The 26,071-nt window shown below is 41.4% G+C and overlaps 3 protein-coding genes across 8 annotated transcripts; all 3 read right to left on the bottom strand.

Annotated features, from left to right (window-relative positions):
* Positions 1–869: 869 nt before the first annotated feature.
* Positions 870–7,934, bottom strand: cnp (2',3'-cyclic nucleotide 3' phosphodiesterase). The gene is made up of 4 exons (XM_061749963.1): positions 7,804–7,934; positions 4,857–6,148; positions 3,571–3,698; positions 870–2,088 (listed from the first exon to the last, which is right to left on the bottom strand). The coding sequence occupies exons 2-4, from the start codon at positions 6,106–6,108 to the stop codon at positions 1,636–1,638; spliced, it is 1,833 nt and encodes a 610-aa protein (XP_061605947.1). The 5' UTR covers positions 6,109–6,148; positions 7,804–7,934; the 3' UTR covers positions 870–1,635.
* Positions 7,935–10,094: 2,160 nt separating this feature from the next.
* Positions 10,095–16,618, bottom strand: odad4 (outer dynein arm docking complex subunit 4). Of its 6 annotated transcripts, XM_061748854.1 has the most exons (8): positions 15,283–16,618; positions 14,246–14,377; positions 14,012–14,165; positions 13,770–13,918; positions 12,408–12,522; positions 12,030–12,254; positions 11,009–11,216; positions 10,095–10,615 (listed from the first exon to the last, which is right to left on the bottom strand). In XM_061748854.1, coding segments are annotated over exons 1-8 (1,110 nt in total). In that variant the 5' UTR covers positions 15,409–16,618; the 3' UTR covers positions 10,095–10,614. The 6 variants fall into 6 exon arrangements, with proteins under 6 accessions (XP_061604838.1, XP_061604837.1, XP_061604839.1 ...); XM_061748853.1 differs by lacking the exon at positions 10,095–10,615 and having other exon boundaries at positions 11,005–11,216; XM_061748855.1 differs by lacking the exon at positions 10,095–10,615 and having other exon boundaries at positions 11,005–11,216; positions 12,408–12,519.
* A 147-nt stretch (positions 16,619–16,765) lies between these two features.
* On the bottom strand, positions 16,766–25,654 carry dnajc7 (DnaJ (Hsp40) homolog, subfamily C, member 7). Its single transcript, XM_061748852.1, has 14 exons — positions 25,500–25,654; positions 23,924–24,012; positions 23,706–23,830; positions 23,519–23,632; positions 22,443–22,517; positions 22,255–22,373; positions 21,827–21,980; positions 21,581–21,745; positions 21,277–21,368; positions 21,115–21,188; positions 19,269–19,415; positions 19,043–19,195; positions 18,896–18,958; positions 16,766–17,606 (listed from the first exon to the last, which is right to left on the bottom strand). Exons 1-14 carry the CDS (start codon positions 25,571–25,573, stop codon positions 17,569–17,571), a joined length of 1,482 nt encoding a protein of 493 aa, XP_061604836.1. The 5' UTR covers positions 25,574–25,654; the 3' UTR covers positions 16,766–17,568.
* Positions 25,655–26,071: the final 417 nt, after the last annotated feature.

Here is a 26,071-nt window from a genome sequence, read left to right as displayed (position 1 = left end):
GCACCATGCTCTATTGACGCATTCAATGACTGTAGGGAAAGGAAAAATGTCGTTCGTGGAACAAGGATTTGAGCACATGAAAAATAAGCCATTTGGTATACTTCAAGCAAAACGAATATATGTACTAAATCCTTATAAAGCTCAAATCAAGAGGAAATTGACTTCGTAATATAGTTGCGTTTGGAGGAGTTTCGTGTGTTAGAATTTTGGGAACCTCAGGGATTATTGAACGTCTCACAAGATTCTCATTGCTCACACAAATCTCTCCCCATAGGAAAATTATTGGTTGACTGGCTTATCTTTATAGAGTGACCAAGCAACAGGTTTGTTCAACAGCGCCAATACACATTTGACCCATTTCTGTTGAGATTACACTGCGGACTGCACAAATGTCTAATTCTGTTAATGCCCTTGGCCTCAGTGGCAAATTAGTATATATATTAGTAAATTCACGCAATTGCTCCAAAAAATGTTTATTACAAATAAATTCATCTTTGTTCATATATGCCAACGACAGAACAATTAAATGCTCTTCCACTCGATGGCAGAAGGTAGAATTAACCTGTGTATCCAATATCCACCTGTCATTCATACAACAGAACGTCTGTGTTCAACTTGACAGGCCCAGATTTAAAATTTACTTTTTGGTATTTTTTGGGTTGTGTCCTGCGAGTTTTTTCCTAATCGAAAATGTACCAGCACACCATTTTGGGGGAAATAACGTACAGTTTTGTATTGAAGTGGGTAAGAATTTCTAACAGCACTCAAGTGGTGACTGACATCTGCTGGTCATGAACGCATCACACAAAACTATCGCACTTAGAACACTTTTGTGCTGTCATTAATAAACAGACGGGTCGCAACATTGCTGTAGCAACACATGATCTTGGTTTTTATTATTAAGTGTACAAAACAAGTGCAAAAATAGTCATTCATAAGAGCTACACAAAGTTGGCCTTCCAAACAAACAAACAAAAAAAAAAGTTACACATTGAAATGTAAATTAATTGCTCAAAGTGGCTTTAAGAAAAAAAAGTGCGACAAGATTTGGATTTACAAGCATTCATTTTAGGTGCAAGCAGCTGAGGGGGTAATGCCAAATTCATCCATCTCCCTTTCAAAACAACAGTGCAAACGCGTAAGGAGGCATCTCTAACGCATAAGTCACGAAGACAAGACGCACAGCTTTGGCCTATTTGCTAGTGTAACAATCACTCTCAATGACTAGTTAGTCTGTTTGAGTAAGACACAACAAGGTAGCTTTAAAGCAGTTTGGAATGTTGACTACGATGCAAGTCTGGTATTGGGATGCGTGCAAAGGAAGTAACATGATTTCTACTTGTGCACAGGGCAGCTAGGATGCTAGCCTAAAAAGGTCCTGAAAGTCTGCTACTGATATGTGTGAGCAGCTTAAGTGAACTATATGAACTAGACTGAAAGCGTAGTGAACTACGCTGAAGGCATAGGGAGCTATATGAACTAGACTGAAGGCATTTTAAGTAGTGCAAAAGGGCGGGAGGCACACGGCTTCAAGATTCCAGCTAGCTACATTTGAAGCCCTTAACACTGCACAAAACACACTCTACTACATTGGAATCAACCAGCCAACCCATGCCAAGCCTCCGCCTCATGTCTTCACAAGATGGCGCAGTTCTTCTTCTTCTTGGGTTCCTTTTTGCCCTGGTCGTGGGATGGCCCCCTGCGCTTGTAGAAGCTGGAGAAACACGCCGCCGCGCACACGGGCTCCTTGAGCTCCAGCATCCACCTGCCTTCACCATAAAAGCGCAGCGAGCCGAGCTCCAAGTCGGTGACTGGTTCCACCTGCTGTAAAACCAGGATCTCCAGCAGGTCCAGACCCGTTTGAACCGGATCCACGCCCTCCACGCAGCCCAGGGTGATGTGGGCGCGGCTCCCCATCGGCAAGGAGGCGGCGCCGGGGACGGAGGACTCCGCCTCCTTTTCGGCATCAGCCGGCCACAGCACGAGCTGCTCCTCGGTGAGGCTGACGCGGGCGCCGAAGGTACGAGGTGTGACGAAAAGAGCGCTCACAGTTAGATCGAACACGGAGCCGTATAATTCTGAGACCGCCTGAAAAGGAAATAAAACCCATCAGTGTCAAGATCTTTCATATTAAAGAGGTTTAAGTGTAAGTGTGCCCCACATACAAATTACATAGCACCTGCTAGCTTAAGGCTAACATACAATGGGAAACACCATTAGGCACATAGGCTAAAAATGTATTACACATTAACCAACAAATATGAACACAAACAGTGTAGGCAAGACATCTCGATAGATAATTTACAATACTCACAGCCATATATTATATATACTCTGCAAATAACTAATATTGCTATGCCAAGAAGCAGAAAGGCGTCAAGTCGTGAATATATTCATGTCGGTGTTCTACTGTCTTCCAGGTGGCGAAGGCGCACACAGCAGAATGAGCACCACAATGTGCATTGATAGGTAAAGCGACAAACTGTTGTCTTTTTGAGTCTACTGAATGATTTTATTATAGGTTTTCATAAATTCATTTCAATTAGACGGCTAATTTGACATACGTGTGTTTTGAGCTACGAGTGACCACAGAACCAATTGAACTCTTATCTCAAAGCGCCACAGCAGTCCTTTTTCTTTATACGGTACTGGGTTCCCACATGGACCATTAGGTATGGGATAGAAGTGTAAGTCCATCTTCTTCAAACAGTGCAGCTCAGCCTCTGGTTAGCGGACATCATGGCAAAGCACTAAATGCCATTGTTGTTTTTCTAGCATAATTCAGACTGTTACTGTTGTTACAAACAACAACACCGAGCATTGTGTTCCCTTACTGTACCAATGTAAACCTAACAGTGACGCTAAAACTAAGGTACATGCCAAACTGACTTTTTTGGCATACCGTAACTCCAATAGCCACCACCACCAACTGGCTCAGGACTGACTGCCTTTGTTTCTTTCACGGACCATTTGTTTAGACTCAAAAGAGAAATTTCTAAATCAAAATGGTTGCCTAAATGAGTGGCAAGCAGCAGTGGCTCTCGAGCCGAATTCATTGTCGATAGTAAATGCAGGAAAACGCTGGATCTGGGTCTTTTGCTGACATTTTTGGCCATCAAAAATAAATGGGAGGAGGTAACATTCTAACATTGAAACTGATTGTGCATTACTGAAAACTCAGGCAATCAATTTCTGCTCATTGTACCCTGGCACAGATTTCAAAACAACCTGTGCCAGATGCAGCATAAGAACTCAAAGCTTAAAAGAGCCTCGTACGTTTCACAACACTGTGCTCCGTTCAAGGGAGCAGGTCTTCCATTTACGAATGGGTTCCAGTCACACAGTACACAAGTCAGAATGTGCCGCAGTCTGTCACTTAACTACACTACCGCAATAGCAAAATCATAATTACAGTAAATATTTCTATGAAAAAGAATTAAGCCAAAACCATAAAGCAAAATGTAGGGTGGGAACTTTGGGTGCCTTCTCATCATGTTGGGACAGTCATAACTGAGGGACACGTGTGCCGATAATTTTGTGTGTAAAACTAAGCCAACAATGGTGCCTTACTGGTTTCTCTGCATATTCTTTGGCTCCCTCTGCCTTCCCGTAGTCACTGAATTTGGTGGTACAGTGGAGGCTTCCTTTGGCTTTGTAGTACTGCTCCAGAGGCACCTCCTGGCCTTCTTTCACGGACGCTGCAAAGACGAGGAGAGATGAGTCAAAAGCAGTTGTGGGAGGGAAGGAAATTACTGCACTTTCCCCCCCCATATTTGTCCTTTACTTGTGTATCGAACTGAGGAATCTTTACCACTTTTACAGACCTGTACTTTCAAATACTTCGTCAAAACAGACTTAAGTTTTCACCCTTCCCAAATGATAGCATCACAATGTTAGAAAAAAGATGCAAACGGCTACACGAATGAATTGTGGCAAATTTTCCAACTAAAAACAATTGTACTTGAACGCTACATGTAGTTTAATTATTCACTTTATTGCATTCCTTGACAATCGATTGCACTACTAGATATTTTGGCATTTGTCCACTGAACGAGTTTCATTCGATTATATTTTAATTTTGCATTTACTATATAAAATCAGTTTTGTAAATAAATGAAAAGATGAAAAAGTTACCATTTTATAATTTTAAGGATACATACCATCACGATATAAACTAATTTTTGACTTAAAGGTGTTGAATCAGTACTTATACCAGTCTGTTTTAACTGTACTCCACTTAAAGGGAGTTTATAATCCCCTCCCAAAAAAATACTTGTCATATTTCTTAAAACTGTCAATATGATGACAAAAGAAATTTGATCTGTGGAATAAATAAACTCACCATCTTGTGCCTCTAATTTGGTTTGCAACTACTAGCTGCTGAGAGGAAAACAACCAATCAGAGACAGAAGTTGTGACTTACGAGGCGTCAATCATTTGTTGTGCATTAGCAGGCATACTTATAGCAGGCGCACCCCTGCAGCTCACAAAAAATAAAAAATAAAACCGATATTTACTGTTATAGTAACACTCAATTACAAATAAAATGCTTTTCTGGGGAAACAAGTTGGTGCGCAACAAACGATTGACACACTGTTAAGGCAGATGTTGTATCTCAGATTGGTTGTTTTCCTCTAGGCGCTTTCTTTTATGAAATTAGAAGGCGGCCAGAGACTGCAGATTTTTATCCGCAGATCCTATTTATCATGTACTACTGTCAAGTCATAATGACTGAACAAATATGACAAAAAGTAAATTTTTTTTTAATGCAAACTTCTCTTACAGTAGGTGAGCACTTTTGCCACCGCTGGTCAGTGGCGGCAAAAATTCAAGAGGGCACAAGCCGGTTCACTCACAGCCAACCGCGTTCTTCTTGAAGTCATCCAGTGCGGTCAGGAAGTCGCTGCTTGTGGACCTGAGCTGATCCTGCACGAGGGGCAGCAGGAACCAGCCAAAGAAGAGCGGCAGGCGCACCTCCTCCAGTTGGCGTTTCATAGCGGTGATGGTGGCCGGTTTGCGTCCGGTCAGCTTGGTGAGCTGCACCGCGTCCGTGCTCCATTCAGTGCGCGGCTCCAGGAAGACCACGACCATCCGCTGCTCCCGGGCCAACTCGCCCAGGTGGGCCAGCCGCTCCTGGGTGTGGTTGGTGTCGTCCACCACCACTAGCACCGAAGGGGTGTCGGTGCAGCAGGCCACCACCGCCTCATCAAGGGCCTTGTGAGTGTCCGCGCCGGAGTCAGCACTCTCTGCATAGTCATCGGCGCAGAAGACGGAGCAATTTTCCTTGTAGGCATCGGCCAGGGCGCGGGACAAGAAGGTCTTCCCGCTTCCCGGGAGGCCCCTGATGACGACCAGGGTGCGAGAGCTGCGCAGAGCGTCTTTGGTCTTCTCGTGTTTAAGCAGAGGGAACGACAGGGAGTCGGCAGAGGGAACAGTTGCAGCGTCACTCGCCTCGGCGCCTGTTGGATCTGCTGACTTGGCACTTTTTTCCAGCGTGCCTTCCTTCTTGGGCACTACAGGGGGCACCACTTCAGCCTGTTTCACCTCCTCCCCCTGCACGGTGGCTTCACCTGGCTTCTCCTCAGACACTTCAGTTTTCTTGCCATCATTTTGTGTCAGAGCCTTTTTGACAACTTCTTGTGCTTCAACTATAGCCTCTACTTTCTCCGGGGTGGGAGGCTGTGGTTCTCCTGGCTGCTGGGGCACACCCTCTTCCTGGGTTGTCTGCGGCACTGGCTCGGCTTCTGGGACCGGCTCAGACACTGGCTCTGGCTCGGCTTCTGGGACCGGCTCAGACACTGGCTCATTTTCTTTTTCGGGCTCCAGCTCTTCCTTCTCAGGCTCTGGCGCTTTATCTGGTTCTTCTGGTGCAGCAACAGACACCAGTGGCTCAGCTTCAGGAGTTTCACGAGGTGAGTCATCTTCGACGGGCACGGTGTCATTTGTGGCCGCAGTGCCGCTGCCATTCACTGCCAGAAGGAGCTTCTCGGCAGCTGCTGGCTTCTCAGGCTCTGCGGACTCCTCCAGCTGCGTCGCCACTGCCACCTCTACCTCCTGTTGTGGACTCTCCAACATCTCGGAAACCTCACCGTTGTTTTCAGGGTCCATTTTTGGCTTGAGAGGTTCACCACTTCAAGTTAACAAATACCTTAATATGCAACACAGAAGAAAACATGTCAGCCAGATTAAATCACCAGCCCTTTTTGTAGTTGCATCCTTTATACAGGCAGTCTGAGCGACCTGACACTCACCAGTTACAACATTAGGTACATCTGCACCATCTAACGAGATCCAGTACATCTAAAAATATGTCGTTAAGTCGATGATACAATACAATAAAACATTTTTAAATCACTTGATTGACAATAGAGATAACTAGACCCCCGTTTGATATTTTGAAGCTTTCATGTACCTAAAACTCTTATAACAGCAAATATGAAAAGTCAAAACTTACATTTTAAAGATTAAACAAAATACTTAAAAATACTAATTAACAAATTTCAACATAAAAGAAAAACTTGAAACAAAACAATTAAACTATTGCAAATTGGAAATAAAAATAATTAAATAGAAAAATGAACCAAAATTTGCAGAAACAAAACTCAAATAAAAAAGGTAGATAAACTAGTAAACAAATAAAAATAGTGGAAACAAAAATATGTAGCAATAGTAATTTTAAAAATATGGCATTTTAGAAATTATTAATCCTGTGCTACTTTGAGGGATTCTTACTGGTATGTATTGGTATTTTTTAGATTAAGACTGGATAAAAAAGCCCAATAAATACCAGTATGTTACACAAATTAAATACTTTACACCACTCATTTACCTCGAAGTACAATAAAGTAACTTGAATGCCCTGAACGCATGACTAACGACTCTGGCAATGATACTGAAGACTTAAGCAAATTGATTTGTTCCTCTTATTTTAATTTAAGGATTGGGCAACTGTACCGAACGGTTGCAGTACATTTTAAATTAAGAAGGGGGTCAACATAAAATGGCTCCCAAATACACACCCTGTCCTGTAATAATACCAAGTGTTACTACACAAACTAGAAACAAGTGGAAACAAAGACCGAGCAAACAGAAGTTTACAACAAAAAAACAAACAAACAAAAAAAAAAAGCACATACAAGAAAAAGATCATTTGAGCCTCTGGAGTCAGCCTGAAAAGCGCCATCTATCGAACGAGAGGCAACCATTTCGATTTTATACCCATATCTGTGTTTCCTTTACCAGATGTGCTAACGTGTCATGAGACGGGAACCGGGATGCTTCCCCAAACAGTAAAAAAACAAACAACAAAAACATGACAAATTGTTAGGTCACGTTGATAACTACGCAGGTAGTTTACCAAAGGCGAAAAGAAACCAAATATTTTCCTTTTTAAGTTAACACATCGATACCAACAGCTGTTGTGTGGGTGATGCAATGGATAAACTGAACACGCGTTGTGCTTAAACTGGGGGGGCGGCACATACGGTTGAAAACTAATGTGCCGTTACAGTAAGCCAACTCGTTTAAAGTGTGCGTAGTTTATTTATTTAAAAAAAAAACAAAGCGAGAGCGACGCTGGAATTTAACACAACACAAACGCACAAACTATTAGCATGCAAGTCAAACGGAGTACAACTGGCTATCATTCTCGTCTTTGTGCGGAGTACAAAGTCGACGTCGCTAATTCAATAGTTCAGTTTACGCCACACTGTCAAAACATGCCAAGAAAAACCGTGGTAAATATGTTTCGTTTTTTTTAATTTTATTATTATTATTTTTTTTTTGTTCGGTGTGCCAACTTACCACCACGCGCTCGTCGGTGTACAATGACAAGCTAGCCAGGCACACCCACGCCCGCGCGACACCCTTCTTCAAGGCACAAGTGCACGCACGCACAGCGGCGGGGACGCGCACGTTGAACCGGGACCACGGACACGCCCTTCAGAAACCGGAAGTGTGGGTAAAATGAAACTGCGAGGAAATGAAAACTGACGACTGATAAACTGATATTTATTATTCTTTATTGGGCAACACATGTTATTCTAACTTTATTTTTATTATTGCGCCGCGTTTTTTGACGGGCTTCTCCTTCGCCATTTTACATCCGATTCACTCCGTTCCAACTTCGACATTCTCAAAAAATTCACGCGACGCGTGCTATTACTCATCTAAGCCGCAACATTTTCACATTACCCACAATTCCACATTTTACACCTAAATAATTCCCATTCATTCCCAATGACACTTTCAACAAAATATTTTCACATTATTCTCTTTCACTTTTAAAACATTCAGCTCATTCAGAACTTCTTCAAAACACATTCCTGTATTCCCCACATTCCACATTTTACACCCACATTTCACATTTTATTATGTTAAAACACCCACATTCTCCCCCATTCCACTCTATTCTGCCTTGTTCGCCCCTGCTTCCACATTTCTTCAATAATTCAAACCATTCCACGTACTACACGTTTTCCACATTCTGCACTGCGCAACACTAAAATACCCGCATTTTAGCCACAATAACAAATTCTACATTTTTAGCTACAGTTTCCTTATTTCTCAACCGATTCCCACCGATCCAACTTCTACGCGTTCAGCTCATTCAAGCGCATGATTTCAATCACACGCAATTTCACCAGGAATTGCACCTTCTAGTTATATTTGTTTTACTGACGCAATACAATACTACTACTACTACTACTACTACTAATAATAATAATAATAACGACGATGTTAATATGTTAAGCTATTGAGCATTTTCTACGTTAATTTCAAATGGGCCACAGAACACAAGATATTAGTGTTGGTGAGATGAAGCCAGGCGGCACGGTGGACGATTGGTTAGAGCGTCAGCCTCACAGTTATGAGGAGCGGGGTTCAATCCCCGGCCCTGCCTGTGTGGAGTTTGCATGTTCTCCCCGTGCCTGCGTGGGTTTTCTCCGGGCACTCCGGTTTTCTTCCCACATCCCAAAAACATGCATTAATTGGAGACTCTAAATTACCCGTCGGCATGACTGTGAGTGCGAATGGTTGTTTGTTTCTATGTGCCCTGCGATTGGCTGGCAACCAGTTCAGGGTGTACCCCCCCTCCTGCCCGATGACAGCTGGGATAGGCTCCAGCACGGCCGTGACCCTAGTGAGGAGAATGTGTATCTTAATGTGTATACAGTCCTGCTCACCATTATTGGCACGCCTTCATCTGTTTGCATAACCTGTATAATATCTTCAGAAATAGATGGAAATGTACCAAACATATCATCAGGGTCTTTTATTTGGAGGTCCAAAGTAGTTTAACAAAGGACATTGTTGTTGTTGGGGTTTTTTTCAACTTAGATATTGTCATTTCAAAGAAGAAGAAGAAGAAAAAAAACTGACGAGGACTCATTGCTGGCCGTGTTAAAACAGTCCGTTTTTTTCCCTTTTGAACCATTCCTGGGTGCTTTTGGATGTGTGCTTTGGCCATGATCTTCACCTCAAACCAAGTTTTCTTACACCGGGGAAGAGATTTTGCTCTGAAATTTTAATAATTTTCTGATTTCATGATACCTGTGATATAGTCAAGGCCTCCAGTATACCACATTGAGTAAAGCAGCCCCACAATATTAGGGATCCTCCTTGACTGTTGGCAGGGTTTTCTTTTCCTTAAAGACTTCATGTCGCAGTCTGTAAACATACTGTTTGTTTGCATTGCCAAAAAGCTCGATTTTTGTTGCACCTGTCCATAAAATGTTGATTATCATTTGCTCTTTTGCATCAAACACAATTTCGCTATAGAAAAATATTATATATTCAGGAGATATTCCACATTTAGTACTTGAACTTCATGGGTGCCAATAATGGTGAGCAGGACTGTATAATATGCATCTATAAAATGCAGGACTGTATAATAGGCATCTATAAAATAAGATCTACATTGTTTAAAAATCAGACAGCATTGGAAATATCAAAAACACTTTCAATGTCAAAATCAGTTTCTTGCACCTAAGGTAACAAGCTCATTAAGTGCAAGATTGTCAACCTTCTGTGTTACTACTAATCTGACAGCACAAGTTTAGTTCAGCAACAATGAAATATCAGGGACACAGACAAACTGCAAAACAGCCTTTAATCAGTAATGGCTCATTAACAAAGAAATTACACACTTTGAAATTACAACACAGTGTGTATTGAACCCTTGGCAGTTACATTGCACATGACAGTATCTTAACAGCTGTATTCTGAAATTATTGTGGCGAGTAAGAAAAACATTCACAAGATAGAGAAGAGATTCACATACTCATCTAGAGTAAGTTTAGGGACTTTGCACGTCTAGACTCTTCAAATAAAACTCGAGAGATTGTGCAAACCAGTGCAACCAGATCCGGCCAGTTTTAATGTGTTGTGGCGTTTGCATTTCCATTGTGATCGGTCTCGGCCGCTGTACATTTACTATACATTGCGCATCACTGCGGTCATTATTCAGCGTTGCTCGGATATTGCAGCGATTGCAACGATGGCGTCCCTTTGTGTCCCTTTGTGACCGCAGGAACCCGGCGGTCAGCGACAGACTGATGTGGGGTGTGGGGGGGCGCATCACTGGATATCTTCTCGCCACCTACTGCTCCCAACTCTAGAGGGAAAAAAACAAAGGACTCATTAGAACACTTGTTTTATTTTATTATTGCTTTTTCACAAGTGGTGCTTTGTTAAAATAAAAGATTGACCACTGCTTTTCCGGGTTTGTCAGCCACGTTTATGTCTCCCTCCATCAGCGACATTATGCCAGCACACTTTTCGAAGAGGCTGTGACTTATCAAGGGAACATTTCCTACAGGTGTTTGTACGCACAGTTTGATTTCTTTTTTTTTTTTTTTTTTATTGTACGGCATTTTCATCTTTTGCGCATACGTCCACTTTCAGTCAGAAACCTTCGCACTTTTTGAGAAGTGAGGTGACTGCAACTTGAGGAAGACTTTAACATGTTGAAACCTTAACTATAATATCATATCTTACATCTTCTCACCATTTTTCAGCCAAGTCCAAGTCCTTGAGGTGGTACTCCCTCGCTTTGTCCATCTCCCCGAGGTCCACCAAAGCGTTCCCAGTGAAGCTGTGCGTGCTTCCCAAATCGTGCTTCTCATCCGGCACGTCCTTCTCCGACCATCCCTGCACCATTTGCAGAACCCCCTGAGCCTTCTTCGAACTGCTGTTGCTCTTTCCTGACGCCAAATCTACCACCACTCCCCACAGTTAAAACAGTTAATCGACTTCAAGCTATAATCGTCATTGTGCAGTCGTAAAGTCAATCAATCAAAACCTTTATTTTATCAGAAAATAAAACCCACAGAGACCGAGGTCTCTTTACTGAACAAATGAACAAATGTGTATAATGCAAGCACAACAAAACAACAGCAGTCTAGCATATCACAACACCATGAGGAAGATTTACAAAGTTAATGCGCACAGAAAAGGGTTACACGTCAGAGCGGGACCCAGTGGTATCAAGAAATTCTGCAACTTTTAGATTAAAACTATAAAAAGATACTAATGAGGTCAGTTTAAGTTGACTCTGAAGGTCATTCCAGGACCAAGGGCCAAGGTAAAATACTGCACGCTTCTCTTACTGGCCTCAGTTTGCAAGGATAGCACTTGAAAACACACCCAGGTGCTAGATTTGACATTTCTAAAAAAATCTAGATTTTTGTCCAACCAGATGCTGAGGTATTTGTCTGTCTCAATAAACTCAATATGAGTACAATCAAGGGTGGGATTAGAGGTGAAAGAGGCAGTTGACCTAGATGGAGCGAATGTCATTGCTTTGGTTTTTCTACCATTCAATAATAATAATTTGGAATCAATTTGTTTGTTCTGCGGGATCTCTGTTTGAAAGGGACTTCTGATACCCCTGCCGAAGGGTTGAAAATTGAGTTACCGTAGTACCCCCTTCAGAGAATAAGGCGGATACGGTAAATCCCGGCTTCAACAGGCTGTATAAAAGGGTCTTTAAGAGAAATGTAATGCTTTAAAATGTCCTCTTGACTGACCTGCGTCAATGTCCTCCAGGCTCTTTAGTAAAAAGTGTGCAGGTTCCGAGGGGGCACGGGCGGGCGCCTTGCCCCGCTTGCTTCGCTGCCGTCGAGGGTCTTTGGGTGGAGGACGCGGGGGCTTCTGCTGGTTCCAGAAGTCAGCGCAGTAGTCCAAGTACGTAAGGCAGCCCTGGATGAGGTCCTGCAGTTGCTCACCGTTTCTCGTCCTGCTTTTCACCAAGGCTGTAGATCAGCATGAATCCGAACATGATTAGATGATGACAGAGATATTACCGTAATAGTTTTTTTTAAATCTGAAAAACAACAAAATATGTTGCGCTGTGCTTTTAATACATACAAAAAAATGGTGAAAACAATGACGAGAAACAAACATACCTTCATCCTTCAAAAGGTTCTCTAGATATTTCCTATCCTCGTAAAACTCCCCCAGAAATTTCTTGGACTTCTTCTCTGTCTCGGAGGCTTGAGGCTTCTTGTATGTTGTCATCTGCTGGGTGAAACTGTTTGTGTTAATCATAGCAATACGTAAAGATACCGTAATTTGTCGTGTATAGTGCGCACCCCCAAAATTGACCTAAAAATTCTGGAAAACTCTGCTACCCATGTATAATGAATTTACAATGCATGATTTTACTTCTACCCACATGATCAAAACTAAGTCTTTTTTCAAAGAATTATTCTGAAGTTAAGCACTTTATTTGAACATGTAATACTTTTTTATTTACTTGCTCTTATTTTTAAATTCACAGCCTTACTTTTATTTAGTAAATGAGAAAACATATAGTTGTGCTCATATGTTTGATTAACCAGGCAGAATTTGCAAGATGGGTACAATTCTTTAACATGAAGGGCTAGGCGAAACACATTTAATTTTATTTTAATGGGATTCAAATTAAACTGTGAAGCATTTCAGAAAAGCATTATCATTAAACAAAACATAACCATAAACAAATGAATGATGGTTGTTGTTCAGTCATCCATCCCATCCATCCATTTTCCGAGCCGCTTCTCCTCACTAAGGTCGCGGGCGTGCTGGAGCCTATCCCAGCTGTCATCGGGCAGGAGGCGGGGTACACCCTGAACTGGTTGCCAGCCAATCGCAGGGCACATACAAACAAACAACCATCCGCACTCACAGTCACACCAACGGGCAATTTAGAGTCTCCAATTAATGCATGTTTTTGGGATGTGGAGGAAACTGGAGTGCCCGGAGAAAATCCACGCAGGCACGGGGAGAACATGCAAACTCCACACAGGCGGGGCCGGGGATTGAACCCGGGTCCTCAGAACTGTGAGCCTGATGCTCTAACCAGTCGTCCACCGTGCCGCCGTTGTTCAGTCATATTAAAAAAACAAAAACAAAACTATATTTCACAAATTCTGCCAGGGTATGTAAACTTATGAGCACAACTGTACATACAGTCTATGCAGTCATACGTACCCCTGCCATATTGGAATGAAAGTGTAGGCTACACCTTTTTCATAACCTCTAGGTGGCGGCATATTAGAATGAAAGTGTATACCTCTCATAACCTTTAGGTGGCGGTGACATTGAAATGAAAGTGTTCAGCTTTTTCATAACCTCTAGATGGCAGCATACATTTATAAAATGTGAAAGCTTTTTCATTTTACCCTATACCTATGTATAATGCGCACTATTGACTTTTGACAATGTTTTTGGGGGAAAAGTACGCATTATACACGAGAAATTACGGTAAAATGTTGATGTGTGACTACCTGCTCATCTTTTTGCAAAGTGTCTCCTTTATGCCTCTGTCTGACGGCAGCAGGGACTGAGTGGGAACACATATGGATGATCATATGGACAAAAGTATTGAGACAGTCCTCATAATCAGGGGTTGTTAGGTAGTTGTTGGTAGTTGGTCCTGCGAAGATCATCAATGGTAGTTCTTCATTGATGATCTTAGCAGGACATTTTGGAAAATTGTATGCTTCCATCTTTGGAGGAAGCAGCATACCTGTGATGACGTTCTCGATGGCCTCCTGCGCTTTCTGGATGCCCAGCTGGAAGTCTTGAACTTGTGGACGCAGCTTCAGTCCCCGGTGGTAAAACACAAGCGCGAATTCAAACTCCCCCATGCAATACAAAGCCTCGGCCTTCTGGTACAACCCCTTGCGTAAAAAATACATAATATTTATCATTTATTCCATGCAATGGTATACTGTGATGTTGTTGGAAAAAAAAAACATACTTTAAAAAAGGACTCGTCTTCTTGAAGTGAAGCTTCGGCGTCCCTCAGGGCTTTTTCGTACTGACCCATCCTTAGGTAGCACTTAGAGCGGCCCACAAAGCAGTACTTGTCCTTTGGTTTTAGTGTCAGAGCCTGTTATATGATATATAATACTATACATACTTAATACAGTGTGAATCCCTGCTATTCATGGGGGATAGTGACTGAGCCCTGCAGCAAATAGCGAAACTCAGCACAAAAAGATTTGTAATTGCCCACAGATGCCACAAGATGGACCATTCTTTCCTATTAGACAAAGTTGTGACCTGACTTAAATGAAGCTCCTCTCCTCAGTTCGACATAGCATGAGGCAACAAGATGCCACCAGATAGCGCCAAAGCAATATTTTTAAATTAGACATGGCTGAGCTGAGCACAAAAACTCATGAGTTCTAGTTTTTTTGTGTGCCCCAACACTCTTAGTGCCCCGAGTGGCTGCCGTAACCTGCTGACGCACCTATGCATTATGCACTCCACCGATCTTTATTCCCATCATTCACAGGCTATCATTTTTTTTACCGGATTACTTACAGGTGGTGTAACTTCCCAAAGGGAATACTTTTGATAATTTACCGATGCTAAATTGTCAAACATTTAAAACGGTGAAGCATTCACACCTTGGAATGTTGGAGAAAACTCACACAAGCACGAGGAGAACATACATGCAAACTCTTCACAGGAGATTCGAAGCCAGGACCTCACAACTGTGAAACTGACCCCCCACCATTGAGACATTATCATGTCAGATGATGGGTATAAAATGGGGTGTTTTCAGATTTGCGTAGCTTTCAAGACAAACATTTTTCCAGTTACTTTATGATAATAATAATAATCTAAACAGAAAGAAACAATGCATTTCCAAGCCAAATTGAAAATATTTTTTTTCACTATGAACAGGGTTGGGGATTAGGGAAAAGGCAGTGTTTTATTAAAAAAAAAAAAAATTATTGATGCCAACTTTTGGAGTGTGAGAAAGTTGTGGATCATGTGAGCGCTCACCGTGCTATAACTCTCCGCCGCCTTCTCACACTGGCCCCTGAGCAGCAACCAGTCGCCTTCTGCCATTGAAGTGGAGAAAACACCCTTGGCCTTCACAGTTTTGCACTCAGACTCCGTTTCGGACATTTTCCACTGGGAATTTAGTCTATAAGAGCATAAAAAGAAAAAGAAAAAAACAAACAAACAAACGCAGCCGAAGAGGCACTTCTGTGGCTCGGTAACCCGGCAACCGCGCTAACAAACAGACCCAATAGCGCCCCCGGCTGTACAATGTGCGGACATGCAGAATTTCCACCAGACAAGACTTTAGGTACACTTACTCAATGAGAACCAGCTTCAGAGCTTTGACTTGAATCAAACATCTTACATGTATTTATACACTGCCGTGAAAAAAATATTTGCCACCATTCTCAAAATTTGTTCGCATCACTTCTCCACTTTAAGATCATCAAACAAATGTAAATATTTGTCAAAGGTAACACAAGTTAACACAAAACGGCGTTTATAAATGATTTATTAAGGTGCTGTGTTGAAAAGTAACTGCCTCCCTTGTTAAATCGTCAATTATCTTAGCTGAGTTGATATTCACTGACCACACCCAAGCCCGACCTGTTCAATAAAAAATAAATAAATAAAAAAAATCCCTATAACAATCACAATACAAAATCATGAAATCTTTTTAGTTAGTATGTACTAAATCTGGCGGCACGGTGGACGACTGGTTAGAGCGTCAGCCTCACAGTTCTGAGGACCAGGGTTCAACCCCCGGCCCCACCTGTGTGGAGTTTGCATGTTCTCCCCGGGCCTGCGTGGGTTTCCTCCCACATCCCAAAAACATGCGTTAATTGGAGACTCTAAATTGCCCGTAGGCATGACTGAGTGCGAATGGTTGTTTGTTTGTACGTGCCCTGCGATTGGCTGGCAACCAGTTCAGGGTGTACCCCGCCTCCTGCCCGCTGACAGATGGGATAGGCTCCAGCACGCCCGCGACCCTAGTGAGGAGAAGCGGCTCAGAAAATGGATGGATGGATGTACTAAATCTTTAAATTTAGGGATTTCAGTTTCTAAGTTGAACTACTGAAAAAATTGTTTTTTAAGATATATTGTTAAGATGCACCTGTACGTAAAGATGTTATGCACATTGGCATTTATTACATTACTATGAGATTCCCATTGCTAAGTGTTCATTTGTGAGCTTGTAATGTCACTATTTTCCTGCTCTAAAAACTGAAACTTCTACAAAACAGGAATAATAAAAGCTCATTTCATTCCTGCTTAAGATTAAACATTTATAATTAATTTTGATATTTGTTAAATTACCATACCGTCGCAAAGGCAAAATATCTTTTCTACACAGAGAATGACATTGTGCCGTTTCACATAAAAATCCCAATAATTCACACAGACCCAAAAAAAACCAACAATCTAGTATTTGCATTGTTGTTGTTTTATCTATTTTGTTGTAATAACATGTAAAGAAAAGGCAGGTGAGGCCTCTATTTTATTGACATGGTTGATAAAAACAGGAAGGTTTCACCAAAATGACAATGAGAACAAAGGTGAGGACGCCCCTATTTTTCCCACCTTATTAACGTCATCAGGAAGTACGTCTGGACCCGATTTTTTTTTTTTTACGCAACATTCTAAATATCCTCCCATCCATTAGTTGTGTTGCATTTTAATGCTTGGAAAATGATATCTTCCTTGTGATTTGTTTCTTGGATAAGAAGCTGTGACTGGCGCTGTGGGGGGAAGAAAAAAATAAATAAAATAAAACTACAATAAATATTGAAAAATGATGACCCCCCCCAAAAAATAAAATAAACAAATAATTAAAAAAAAACATAATACATTCCAGTCACATGTGCAACTCCACAATCTGTAGATGTCAAATATAAAAAGTGGGATTCCATACACACAATGGACGCTGGCGAGGACACCGTTCAGCGACCGTCCCGATGAGATACTTTAAATAAGAAAATGGCGGTTGTGGTTTCATGCAGAGGGGGAAGCAGTCTTGACTTCCCACATGGCGCCCCTAACAAAAAAAAAAAAACAAAACAAAAAAAGTAGCTGCACGATGTTCACTTCAAATGTCTTCCATGTACGGCTTTTCTGTGTTTGGATGGTGCCTGTGTCTGTATGTGTGGTTGCATTGCGTCAGTGGCGTAGATGACGAGGATCCGCATCTGCTCAAGGATACAGACGGCGGGTCGGGGTGGGTGGAGGGGCGGCGCGCATCGACAAGTCCTGACATAGTGCCGGACCAGCGGGAAAGCAGACCGGTTAACCGAACTGGAAGAAGAAATTTCCTGGTCCGGAGGCTGAAAGGTAAACACAAAGTCAGACCAGTGACAGCCTGCTTGAGGTGGACACCATTAAAGTCACGTTTATTAAAAGAAAAACAACAACAATAAAGTACAGTACAGTATCGACTACAACTGGGTCTAACCTAAAAACAAATCATGACGGACATTAAAATACAGTAGCATAGTAGGCTCAAAGAATCACGAAAAATGAGGCAGAGGCTTTATTCCAAAAAAACATTTAAAAATTATCGTAAGCCACTGTAACATTTTGCTGTTTTAATATTATCACTGTGCTTAATTATAGGGAAATTAAAAATCTGTAATAAAATAATGATTCACTCAAGATGTATTGTACATAAATAAAAAACTACCTAAATGAATGCTTGAAAACTAACAGTTCTACAAGATTAAATGCAATTGTTATGCATTTAAAACTTAAATATTACTGAACTGTACTTTACAAGGCGGCACGGTGTACGACTGGTTAGAGCGTCAGACTCACAGTTCTGAGGACCCGGGTTCAATCCCTGGCCCCGCCTGTGTGGAATTTGCATGTTCTACCCGTGCCTGCGTGGGTTTTCTCCGGGCACTCCGGTTTCTTCCCACATCCCAAAAACATGCATGAATTGGCGACTCTAAATTGCCCATAGGTGTGAATGTGAGTGTGAATGGTTGTTTGTTTATATGTGACCTGCGATCGGCTGGCAACCAGTTCAGGGTGTACCCCGCCTCCTGCCGGAAGATAGCTGGAATAGGCTCCAGCACGCCCGCGACCCTAGTGAGGAGAAGCAGCTCGGAAAATGGATGGATGTACTTTACAAATGTAATGTACTGGATTTAAAAAGTTTAAGCCACTGTAACATTATAGAGTGGTGTGAAAAACTGTTTGCCCACTTCCTGATTTCTTATTTTTTGCATGTTTGTCACACTTCACACAAAAGTGCACAACATGCATACCATTTCAACACAATAGTTTTTTTATTTTGAAATGTAAGCCCTTTCTATGCTCTCTTTCTGGGTTAGTGATGCAAACCTACTGAATTCAAAGTCCAATTAGTATTATACTGAACCTACATGATGACTGGGAGAGCAGCTAGGTCTTTTATTTTGAAATTTGAGAAGCGTTAATTAATGCTTCCCTTCACTGTGATTGAAAGATACTTAATGGCAGACAAAAAACAAATTCTATTTCCTTTTGCAGCTTCTTTATGAACTTGCACTATTGATGATTTTAACAGAAATAGGATACAGGCAGGGTGTTTTATTTTAAAATATAACCTGATTCTATCACATCATGAGCTTACCTTCAAAACTAAAACCTCCTGGACCGCCAAAGAACGCCTTGAAAATATTGTTGGCGTCGAAATCTGGTGGGAGAGACAAAACGTGAGTTTGCACAAAAGGACTGCAGGGCACCGTGCGATGACCGGAGCTCCTCGGGCCGCGCTCACCGCCCATGTTCATGCCCTCGTCCTCCAGGTCCTGTCCGCTGTCGTAGCGTGACTTCATCTTGGGATCCGAAAGCACGCTGAAGGCCTCGCCCACCTCCTTGAACTTCTTCTCTTCCTCCTTTTGCACCTCTGTGCTGGCGCCGCTGTGGCGATCTGAAAAGAAGTAGCGGTCAGTCAGGGTAGAAATTGAGGGGGCGGGTGGTGGGCGGTAATTTGAGTGACACACCTGGGTGATGCAAGAGCGCCCGTTTGCGGTACGCCTTCTTGATCACCTCATCGGTGGCGTTCTTCTCCACGCCGAGCACCTTGTAATAGTCTTTTCTCTTGCTTTTCTTCAGCTCCAGCTGAGCGTGTTTGAGCAGCTGCTTGTGCTCTATGACACGAAAGAAGCAATAAGAGGCTCAAGCTGTGTGGAATCACTCCCTATTCGCTACATAGTGCCCTATATTGTGAGCTTGCCGTTTTGTGCTCAAGCGTGCCTTCAATGAATCCTATCCTGCTTTGACTTGCGAGCGTAACCTTGAGAAACAAGTTCTGTACGGTGGCACTGATCTCAATTCAACTCACTTCACGATAAGCAGCAGTTTGGCAAATAGTGAGGAATTCATCTCAAAAAAAAAGATGTTTCAAGCTGTTTAATGTCAGGTAAAGTCGTGAAAGATTACTGCCAAACTAAACATAAAACAAAGAAAATTACACGTGTATTTAAAATAACCAAACAACGTTGCCTTAAGAATAGCCTGCTATCTTAATGCTAACATACAATGGAAAATGCCATTGACATACTAGTGGTTAGCTTCAATAGTTGCGGTTTTAGAATCTTTCAAGCAACGGGTATTTGAAGACAAACTGTGGAGCAACACCGCATGGACAGGTAATATAACAATTTTAACCAGCACGCATTGTTTATCATCTACAAAAAAAATCAACTATTACAGCAACTTATTGAGTAACATAGTAATAGAAGTCCTATTCTTAGTTTGCGCCTGCATGACTGTATTATACTACAAGGGGTTAAGGTGGGCACAAAGAATTAAAGTGCAGCATAAAATCATGATGCACAAACTGTTTAATTCTTTACATTCAATTTAATTATGTTATTACTTTGTTTTATAAAGTACAATATTATAGAGTGGCATTTTACTTTATTAAAAAAATACATTTTTGGTTTTTTTTGGAATGGCTTGATGACATTTTGTGTAAAGTGCTTGTTGCGCATTTTTGCACAAATTTTTAGGAATTGACAGTAAACTTCGCTGGAAGCCAGACATATGGTACATACAAACTAAAACATCCAAAATTACTTCAATCATTAACAAAGCAAAACATGTCTTGGACTACAATGCTCTATATATATATATATATATATATACTTTATTGTACACTGGTCTTGCCATATTTGAACTATTGTATAGAAGTGTGGGGTAAAAATTACAAACCTTCTCTTCATCCACTCTTTAACTTACAAAAACATACACAAGGTTGGATATTTTTGTCACACAAATACATTATTTTTGCAGTCAAGAATATTAAAACTTTTTGATGTAGCAAACTTTTATACTGCACAATTCCTGTATAAAGCCAATGAAAACATTATTACCAGGTAATATCCAAAAACTACTTAAAGAGAGGGACGGGGCTACAACTTGAGGGGGTGTAGGAACTTTAAAGACCAAGCAGTAAGAACAACCAGGAAAAGTTTGCGTGTATCTATATGTGGGGTCAATGGATTGGGAATAAAGCTTAAGCATTGTCCAGATATTAATCAATTCAAAACAGGGTTCAAACAAATGATAATGTCGCAATACAAGGCTAACGGGTGTTTTCAGGAATTATTATTGTTTTTATACGCGTGTTTGTATGTAACTGTATAAAGGGTCATTTTGTTTGTATATATATTAGTGCTGTATCAACGGAGACATGTGGTGTAAAATACACTATAAGTAATAGTCACAAAGATATAAAAATCCATGTATAGTGGTTTGGGAAGTCTTCCACAATCATTAGGGAATGAGTGAATGATTTCGAACATGACTCAGTGTTTTGACAGCCCAGCGAAGTCTGCTTCTTACCTTTGGTCTTCTCTGTCTGGTAGACTTTGTCGTAGTCGTGAACCGCCTCTTCGTACTGCTCCGTGTCCATGTAGCTGCAGGGTCAAAAACGGACAGGACGTTATACAACGGTGTCACGTGAAATAAATGTATCTGCGTACACACTGTGAAGTATTTTGGTACCATTGCGCTCGCCGCAAATAGGCCTTGATGTAGGTCTCATCCAGCTTAACGGCCTTTGTGCAGTCTTCGATGGCCTGTTCTACTTTCTTCAACTAAAAGACAAGAAACAGAGATGCGCTGGTCTGATTGTGTTCAACTGACACGGACAAACTGTGCGCTCCCTTCTTTAAAAAACTGCTCTTATTGAAATGCTCCGAAACGGATGGGGTCATAGCGCAAATCAAAAACTTTAGATGCATGGTGAGATGTGAAGTTCACGACCAATTGTAATCAGCCACATACGAACAATCAGCAGCGTGCCTACTTTGGCGCCCACAGTGGCTCTGTTACAGTACAGCTTGGCGTTGGTCTTGATGTTGTTGGGGTCTATTGTCAGCGCCTCAGAGTAGAGGATGTAGGCGGCATCGAAGCTGCCCTCCTTGAACGCCTTGTTGCCTTCCTCCTTCTTGGCCTTCAGTGCCTTGGCGTTCTGAACATAACACAGGGTTGTGTGTTAAAAAGGTACAGAACAAGTCTTGAACCCTCCATAAGAAGACTCTATAATACTGACTCTACAAGCAAGCCGCGCTTTCTCATGGTCCGGAGCCATGCGGAGGGCCTGCACGAAGAACTGGACCGCCTTGTCGATGCAGTCCTCGTAATACAGACAAAGGCCGCGCACATACAGCGCATCTGCGTTGGTGGAGTCCATTCTTAAAATGTCACTAAGAGTGTAAAAACAGCATTAGATACATGCATACTTTTAAACTGTTGCAAAGTATACAACCAGGTATTGTCAAATCATGAGAGTGATAATGTATATTCATTGTTGTAACGAAACGGAGGACAACTACTTTGCTATTGTATGCAAGTAGAATTTTCGCCTGTTTTTACTTTACATCATTATTTATTGTATATTTCAGGCAACTTTACTCCACATTTGAAAAGTGCTGTTTATTTAACAATACAGTAGTGTACAACAGTGCAGCGTCAAGAGACCTGGCCACGGACTGAGCCTCCGGGTAGCGTCCCAGCAAAGCCAAGCACTCAGCTTTGAGTATCTTGAAGCGATGGCAGGCCGAGGCCGACTGCAGGGCTCTGTCCATGCAGAAGACCACCTGGAGACACACAGACACACACGCGGTGACATAATGTCACGGAGCCTCGCCGAGGGTCTTAAAACTTACCATGCGGTAGTCTCGCTTGTCGAAGCCGATCTCTGCCATCCGCTCGTACTCCAGGATGGACTCGGCACTCTTCAGCTGAAAACGTCATTTCAGGGAGGTGCCGTTTATTTGGAAATTGTTATAATACCACCCTACTATTATTAGCATTGACCTGTTTAACATCTATAAGATTAAAAACCAAAAGTTTTGACGCTGCAGTGTGTCACCCTACAATTGGGACAAAGGCCAAGTATTTCATTCTGAAATTAGACCAGATACTGTGCCGCTGTTCTGTCTAATAATTAGTAGTTTTTCCCACTTCTACAGGGAGAACATGATCAAAACTCCACAAAAATATTTCAATGCAACTGGGAGAAAGGCTAAATTAAAATTTTAGCAGATTCTTATGTTTAAATCATTGTTATTAACCTGAGGTTAAATATCTTAAGAAATGACATTTTTTAAATATGTAAAAGTCTAACAATTATTGTATTTTTCACTTATACAGGATTAACATTTGTAATAAAAATCACACATTTCAACATGATCGGGAGAAGGAAGGGGTGTTTTATTTAGCAATTTTTGCAGATTTTTTAAGGTCGTGTCTAACTTTTTTCATTACAGTAGAATGAACTAAGAATAAAAATTGCAAAAAAACAAAAATAAAAAATAAAAAAACAATTTGCAGAACGGCTGTGTGTATTATTTTGAAATGTAACCAGATTCCTTCTGTCTGACTTAATGTTACAGACATGGGATTTTTGTTAAGTCAAATCTAACAATTAGCAGTTTGTCACTTCAACAGGATGACCCTTGACGAGCTTTCAACATGACTGGGAGAAAGGCTCAGTGTTTTATTTTGAAATTTGAGCACATTCTTCTGTATAAATTATTGTTATTAAACTGGGGTATAAAAACAATTAGTAGTTTTTCCACTTCTCAAAATGGATAAACCTTGATGATCAAAATTACTTGACAAACATTTCACTGCGATTGCGAGATAGGCTGACTGTTCCATTTTGAAATTTGAGCAGATTGAACTCTAATGAGGAAAATTCTAATCAATTCCATTCAATCAGACACCAGAACCAGCTGACCTCCTGCTGTGCTTGGCTGTTGTCGGCCTCCAGCTCCAGAACCTTCTGGAAACAGCGCGAGGCTGCCATGGCATTCCCGAGGGACAGGTGACACTTGCCCTCTCGCAGGTGGCCCTGAGAGCCACGCAACTTTATTTGTACGACAAAATAACACACGGGACGTTCGTAATACATTTTCTTAACGCACCTTCATGAAGGAGTTATCCAGACGCACTGCTTGCTGGGAATCCTCCAAAGCCTCGCGGTACCGACACAGCATCATCAACGTGGCTGCTCGGTTGCCATAGTAACTGGCGTTCTTTGGACACATGTCTGCATGTGCAATAAAAAACAAACAATCAAAAAAAGAGTAAAAATGAATTGATCTCCACCACAAAACTAATAGGAAATATCGTTAATATGTACCGATGGCCTTAGTGTAATAATTTAAGGCTTCAGCGTAATCCTTCTGGATGTAGAAAGCGTTGCCTTGCTCTTTGTAGCAATCTGCTTCCCTACAGTGGACACAAATGCGCATTTAATCTACATTTTATTCATAAAGGAAACAAATAAAAGTGATCTTAAGGCGCTTATCTTTAAAGAGCACAACACAGGACAGTGCACACGAGCGATAGCAGGAACCGTTGTGGCAATAGCGCATAATATGTAACCTGGCGGAACGCCAAATTGTTTACTATGTATTGTCGCTGTCAAATAAAATGTATCCATTTCCACATTTTGGGTTAGTTTTCAGTTTCTCTGTACAGACACGCACAATTTATATTTCAAACAAAGTCCCAAAGTATCCGCTAAATTACTTTTCACTTGTAAGACTAGTATTGGAACCAGGGCAGTTCAACTGATTTTGTCCCTTGCAAATATAAAAGCCTTTTGGGTAATAACAGTTTCATGTACAGCGCAGCATTGCAATGGAACAAATTGTCAAAGGAAATAAAAACAATCACTGACTACGTTCAAAAGAGCCCTTAAAAAGTAGCTACAAAATACACAAACAAATGTAGTTATATATTTGTTTTTTTAAGCAAATTTCTAATTTTTTTTTTTTTTTTAATATGCATTTACTTGTATAGCTATATTGCCCTGCTGCTGCCGTTACCTTGCTGTTTAAATTAATTTCACTGCCAGTGACAGCTGTTGAATTCGAATATCCATGTCAACATAGAGGACTGGCAGTGAATGAGTTAATGCACCTTCAGAGAAAGAAAGAATAGCAAATTTCGGTGATCATTATGTACTGCTGTACATAGCTTTTATCATTTCATGTTTGAATTTTATTGTTCTTATACCTGTTAAATTGCTGCTGATTTGATGTTGCACTTTCATGTCTTTGTTTTATGTTGTATGGTGTAGTTAAGTTCTGAGGACCAAAACGGAAAGAAGCCCTCAGGCTTTGTTTTTATCCTTGGTGATGATACTCTTTTCTGTGCTATCAACAAATAAAATCAATCACTCAATCAATAAATCAATCAAAAACCAACACCGAGTGGACTTTGAAAGTCAAAGTCAGCTGACAACTGGAGTGGAAAATGAAACTAAGTGTAAGGCTGTGAAAGGACAGCAACACTGTCCAAGTTTGAGTATACTCGTTTGCTAAACATAGAAAGGAGCCAAGGAACATATGACACCAAGCACATGACTTTTTTTGGGGGGGAAGCCTGTCATTGATTGCCTGTAACGTCACGACCCCTAGGAACTTTCGAGAATGGCCTTCTCACAAAAGTCATGAAAAAAAAATACATTTCAAATTTATTTAAAATAAATAAATAACGCAACCGACAACTTTAGCACGTTACTATCAGGCGCATGGAGGATGTCGGCGAGTGAGAGGAGGACAATAATATAAACGCCTCCATGTAGGCAAATAGCGGCTAGCTTTGGTAGCTTCGTGACGCGATGACACAACTCGGAGGCGTTGCGGGTTTTAAATAGAACTCGAAGGCGTCGCCGGGTTTCCGTTTTGGCCGCTGTCAGCACGTCCTACCGTTCCAGTTCCTCGTCGCTGAGGAGTTCGATGTCGTGGTCCATGTTCACAGAATCGCATCTCTCCGCCGCCATTTTGACGTGAAAGTGGAGGGGGCGGGGACAAATGCTGCAGTCGTCGTGACGTCATCATAAACATGAAGTCGTTCCTCTTGTCAGGTTCAATTTTTAAGAAAAAAATAAAAAACCGTCATCTATTTTTCTGGGCGACATCGATGATGTTTTATGTATTTAGAAAAGTTTGACATTTCGATATTTAATTTGTTAAAATGTTTATTAGCTGGACAGTTACAAAATTTCAATGTGTAAGGATTATTTTCTGCAGACGCCTCACAAAATATATATTTTATGTTATTATGAAATTACCATCATGGCGAGTCGGTGAACTGTAAAAGAAATAGGCCAAGATTATTAAAACAACGTAAGCTTCTTTTTTTTTTTACCCAAGAACGTCAGAAGGGGGCGAGGCATGCACGGGTGAGCGCACCGTTTTAGGATATTATTTTTGACACACACACACACACACAAATCATCATTTCTTTCTTTAAAGTAATGCTACTAAATTTTGTTTGA

Source organism: Phyllopteryx taeniolatus, chromosome 16, assembly GCF_024500385.1.
Source record: "Phyllopteryx taeniolatus isolate TA_2022b chromosome 16, UOR_Ptae_1.2, whole genome shotgun sequence".
In the NCBI taxonomy this organism is placed as follows: Eukaryota; Metazoa; Chordata; class Actinopteri; order Syngnathiformes; family Syngnathidae; genus Phyllopteryx; species Phyllopteryx taeniolatus.
Note: the sequence above shows the minus strand (reverse complement) of the source record. Positions and strands in the feature narration are given on the sequence as shown.